General features: G+C 39.1%; 1 protein-coding gene across 1 annotated transcript; it reads right to left on the minus strand.

The window, feature by feature from the left end:
• Positions 1-1985: 1985 nt before the first annotated feature.
• On the minus strand, positions 1986-3758 carry LOC131147223 (scarecrow-like protein 14). Its single transcript, XM_058096984.1, has one exon. The coding sequence runs from the start codon at positions 3756-3758 to the stop codon at positions 1986-1988; it is 1773 nt and encodes a 590-aa protein (XP_057952967.1).
• Between the last annotated feature and the right edge of the window lie 1707 nt (positions 3759-5465).

Raw genomic sequence — 5465 nt, forward strand, 5'->3', positions numbered from 1 at the left:
TATTTAAGAGTTGAAATATTAGACCACATTGAGCTTACATATTAAATCATATTGTGCTGTATGTAATTGTGCGTAGTTGGGTACACATCTGCTTTGCTTGAAAGCATAATCAATGTACCATTTCATTTATTGAGCAAAATTGTTGTATTCCTGGCATGGGCTTGAAGAGGGAGACTAGCCCTAGAATAGTCCCGGATTGGCTTAGAACCGATTAGGAAAGTTAGGTGTGTCATCTTGTTAAGACGTGTAGGTTGAGGTTAGCCCCGCTAATTGACCTAGTTAAGGTTGAGGTCAGCCCTATGCTAATTGACCTGGTTGTAATCGGTGCCGCTCCACCCTTAAGTGAGCTATTAGTGGAATCCTCGGGCTTGCGAGCTATAGGTGGGGACATAGGCACAGTTGGCCAAACCCCGATAACATATCGTGTGTTTGTTCATATGTCCGCACTTCATATTTACTGCACGTGTATGTTATTATGTGAATGATGCGCTTGATTTAAATTTATGTATATTATATTTATCGGCGTATTTGGAATTGCATAAAAAGACCCTAGGTTGTAATATTCGGCTAGCATCTAGTTCAACCTAGGAGAAAAGTTTAAAATTCCAATTCACCCCCCCCCCCCTCCCCCCTCTTGGGAATACACCAATTCTAACAATAACCATGTAATACAATATTTTATAGAAACATGTTTATACAAAGTTTTACAGTACCATGATTATACAAAAAATTTTATAGAACTATGATATACAAAACATAGAATGATGACATATAGAAATAAAGATTATATAGAAATACATATATAAAAAATTAGAGAGATTTACAGCTTCATGGTTAATACAGAGAATATCAGAATCATGGTTAATACAAATAATACAAAATCATGGTAAAATAGATAGATCTTATATATAAATAGTATTATATAGTATCAAATCCTGATGGAACAAAGCAGTTTACAGAGTACGGTACCATAGCTATACAGCATAGACAGTGCAACCATACATCTCAGATAGAGTATGGTACAATCGATTGTGCCACAGGTAGGGTAGAGGACTCCCTGATGTCTGGACCAGGTGGAGTGAGGCCTTTCGAGCTAGAGGCATATATAGATGCATACAGCTAGGCTGACATTGGAGGCTCAACCAGTGTGTAGCCTCGCCTACGGGCCACACAACTCGGTCATGAGGGATTAAATTGTGACATACAACTATCTAGGGGATGTTTTCAGAGTTATGTATGTATTATAACATTCACAAAAAACAGAGATTACTTATTATAGATAGAACTACGATTGAATCGATAACTAAGAAAATAAAGTATTTTAAATGACATAGATGTAGATTGTTATACTAATACTTTTTACATGATATCCTATTTATAGTTTTAATTAAAGGTTATAATTTATGTACAGGCTCATATACCATACATTGGTAATAAAATGTTTTCTCCTTACAGAGAGGTGTCCCACCCCAACAGTATAAATATTTCAGGTAACCTAGAGAAGCGGGCAGGGCTAGCTTAGAGGTACAGGAGGCGACTAAGTGGGCATAGTTTTAGGGTGAACCTCAAGCTGGATAGTATAGCCCACAGTATTTTGAGATTTTTGGAAATGATATATATATATATATATATATATATATATGCGTATGTATATACAGGTGGGTCTGTAGAACTCTAGTATTATGTATTTTGGGTTATGTATTGGATGTTATCTTTTTCCGTTGCATAGGTAGAACATAGGGATTGCACAAATTACCACAGCGCCTACTTGGGGCTGTGAAGGTGTAGATGTTTATTTATAGTGTATCAGATATTATGTTTTATAGCATGAAAAATAATAAATTAAAAAAAATGGATAGAAATTTTGGGTCGTTACACATACATTTTGCTTCAAATCTTCATTCTCGAAGCACAATGATGGAACATGAGGCATAGTAACTTTGAAACAATTTCATAGTTCAATAGTTATGCAATATGAAAATGCCCTAGGGTTCCTTTAAAACCCAACAAGAGAGAGCTTGTAAAATTTGGCCTTTCCATCCCAATAGCATCCAATGGCCATCTTCCTCAATCAGAAAATCCTTGTGGTAGCTAGATACTACCTTTTCTTTTAATGTCTTCATGAGTTCCCTATTTAGCGGAAACGGCCTAAACCCAGCCTTCATATTTCGGGCATGCCAATGCTTGTATGTTTCAGGTCTTACAACTCTTTCTAAACCTTCACAAGCTATAATATTCATAACTTCACACCTAAGAAACTCTTCCTCAAACATCATCCTTCCTGGATTTTCACGGGTAAAGATAGTATCCATCATATCAAACAATGTCGAGTAGTGGTAGAATGCTTTCTGAAATCGACGGAAAAAGAAGGGGTCATTGAAAAACCCATTATTAATAGCATGGATGAATATATTAGGATTCATCTTCTTGATTAAGTTTAGAACAATATTCCTTGGACTATTTGGTGCTACTGTGTCATCAGGTAGATGATTGTCAAATTGGTATAGGTAATTTACAGCAATGACCTCGTCTTTGTCAATCTTAAGGTCTTCAATTTGAATAGTATCCCATTTCTTATCTATATCATTGTACTCAAATGGAATATTAAAGTGCTCAAAATACTTTGCGATACGACGTCCCATCTCCCCAACTTTTTGTGCACTCCAAAATTTAGGTAAAGGGATCTCAAGTCCTGTAATGCGAAGTTTGGGAGGCCCACCAACTCTCGCTAAGAGATCGCGCACAATGATGGGCCATTGGAATCCACGTTGTATACCAAAATCTATGATGTGAATCATTGTTGCTCCGTTAGTTACATCCAAAATGTTATGGTTCCCAAAATATAAACTAATCCTTCTCAATGGGCAGGCCGAAGCAAATGCCCGATAAGATTTAAACATAGCGTCGGGCGACAGTATCTTAGAATACCAGGTACGATAAATTTGATTCCCAACTCCCGCCAATCTTGCCTCAATACCATTGACAAAATGATGGCTAATCCTTTGAGTTCCATCCCCAAAAGGAGGAGAGTACTGCCTAATCTCCTTCAGCATTTCATGTGCTACCTTCCAATCAGTATCAATTATGGCCTGGGCACAAAGAAAAAGAAGAACCTTCAAATCCACCACTTCTATACTTCTCCTTTTCCTCGCAAGTACCCCAAGCTTAAATCCACATGGTTGCTTATTCTGAAGCAACAACTTGTATTGTCCATTCTGCTGAACTTCATGAGCTGCAGTACACGCCTGCTGCTCCTTATCATCCTGGGGAAAGAGAAAAACCTTTTCGAGCATCTCCGACAATTCCTCCTCTTCCGCACGAACCGCCAGTTGCTTGTTACTCCTCCCTCCTTCTGCATCTGTTTCCTCCCTGTCATGATTATTCTTCCCCGTTCCACCGTCAGGCTCCTTGGATCCTGGCGGCAGAGCAGAGTAATAGTTGCCGAAATCAATAACTGGATGGATTTTACTAGCTTCCTCAACCCCTCTCCTGAAAAACATTATGGATTCATCATCTCTCAATGACTCGTGACCATTCTTCGCCTCTGGCTCATCAGCGTCGCCGCCCTTGCACTTTGGAAGCCACGTGCACTTAGACTTTTCCAAATCAATGTTTGGAAGGAACTTACTAGCTTCCTGTACCCCTCTTTGAAATAGAAATACGGACTCGTTGTGGTTAATAAAAGGATTTGAAGAAGAAGGTGTTGAACTTACATGAGGGTCCATAGGCGCAGCGGCAGATCTCCCACTGATGGGCATTTTTGAGGTGGATGCCGAAGTGGAGTGAAGAACAGAGTTGCTAGTAGGAACACTGCAGAAAGGCGTGGGCTGTTCGGGTGAAGGAGAATACCGCTTCTCCCGAACTTCGTACAACGATTCCTCGGTGACTCAGAGAGCCAATGGATTGATGAATATTTCCGCCATGTCCTCCTCCATGAGCAGCTCTGCCATTTCGTTGAAAATGGTATCAGGAAAATGTCGTCGATTGGCAGACTCTCCTTCAGGTTGGTTCACCATGGAAGGCGGGGACAAGCAATCAGCTGGCTCCTGCTAATCAGGTGGAAGAGAAAGAAAATCCATGAACTAATTTAGATCAAAGGAGTTTAATTTCTTTGAATTGGAATAAGTTTCAGAAACCCCACCATACTAAACTGTATAAGATGGGCTTCAAAACTGATATGTAAGAACCGGCGTAGATGGGGTTGGGGGGGGTTGGGGTAGTGAAAGAAGAGAAGGCTGGAGTTATTATTTAAAGAACAAACTAAGAAAGAGAAACCAGGAAGGGGAAACGGAGAAGAAAGAGAGACAAGGAGGTGAAATATTTAATATGAAAGGACTTTTAGTTCCCCAAAACCGAACTTGTCGAAGATGTGAATGCTCAATCTGCACTATTTTGAGATGGAGAGGTCCTGAAGAAGATTTTATTGGAAGTCTGCACTTATTTTTTAATGTATTAAATCATCATTTTACTCTCTAATTTTCCACTTTACAAGTGAAAAAAGACTAAAAAAAAAAAAAGAACGGGTAGGCATTTTAATCTTTTTATTTTGTGAGAAAAATGTTTCTGTGGTATTTTTTGGAGTGTTAATTGCATTTTCCCTTGAGATATTTTATGTTTGACTAAAATTATTGTTTCACTAAATATTACAAATTCTCACAGAGTTGGAGTTTGGATTGTTGTAATTTTTTGTGTTGAGATTTATAAGTTATTAGAGAAATATATACTTTCCATCTTAAAAAAAAATACATTTTTCCATTTTTTAATTCTCTCATGTATATATATATCCCTGTAATATTCAAGAATGAATGGAGGAAATTATTTTTTCTCCAATTTTAACATGGTATGAGAGCACAAGGTTCAAAACCAAATTTTTTTTTCCTAACCTTCCTTGCCTTACCACCGCTTCATCGTTGCACTCTCTGTAACACTGGCACTGTCCCTTCTCTGTACTCACAAGTTTATTATTGCACTCATCTTCTCTTCTATCACGCCGCTGCACTCTCTCTACTCACGAGTTCGTTGCTGCATCTCTGTTTTCCGGCATCAATCTTAGCTCTCCGATTTCTCGTCTCTAACGCTCGCTTTTCTTCCTTGTCGCGCTGCCCCCACTGTTGCTAGTCTTTCTTGCCATCGCCCTCTTTTGTCATCGCTCTCTCTTTCTTGTCGTCGCCTTCTCCGGGTTTCTTTATTTTTTTTTCTTTTTTTTCTTAGTACCAGCTTTATCTGCTTTTTTTTTTTCACGACCGGCTTGCAGTTATTCCTCTGCATTGACTCTGCAAGTTATTGACCCCAGTCATGCCACGCTGCATCTCTGCCTCTCGTTCCTCTCCCTCAGCTCAAACTCTCAGATCCTTGCTGCCGCTGTCATCCGCTCAAGAACTTCAACAACAATAGTACCCCCATCAATTTTTTGGCCATCTCTTAGGTCTCTCGTCTTCTCCGGCGTTGTCCCCGTTATCTCCATC

The sequence above is a fragment of the Malania oleifera genome, unplaced genomic scaffold (assembly GCF_029873635.1).
Source record: "Malania oleifera isolate guangnan ecotype guangnan unplaced genomic scaffold, ASM2987363v1 ctg584, whole genome shotgun sequence".
Classification (NCBI taxonomy): Eukaryota; Viridiplantae; Streptophyta; class Magnoliopsida; order Santalales; family Ximeniaceae; genus Malania; species Malania oleifera.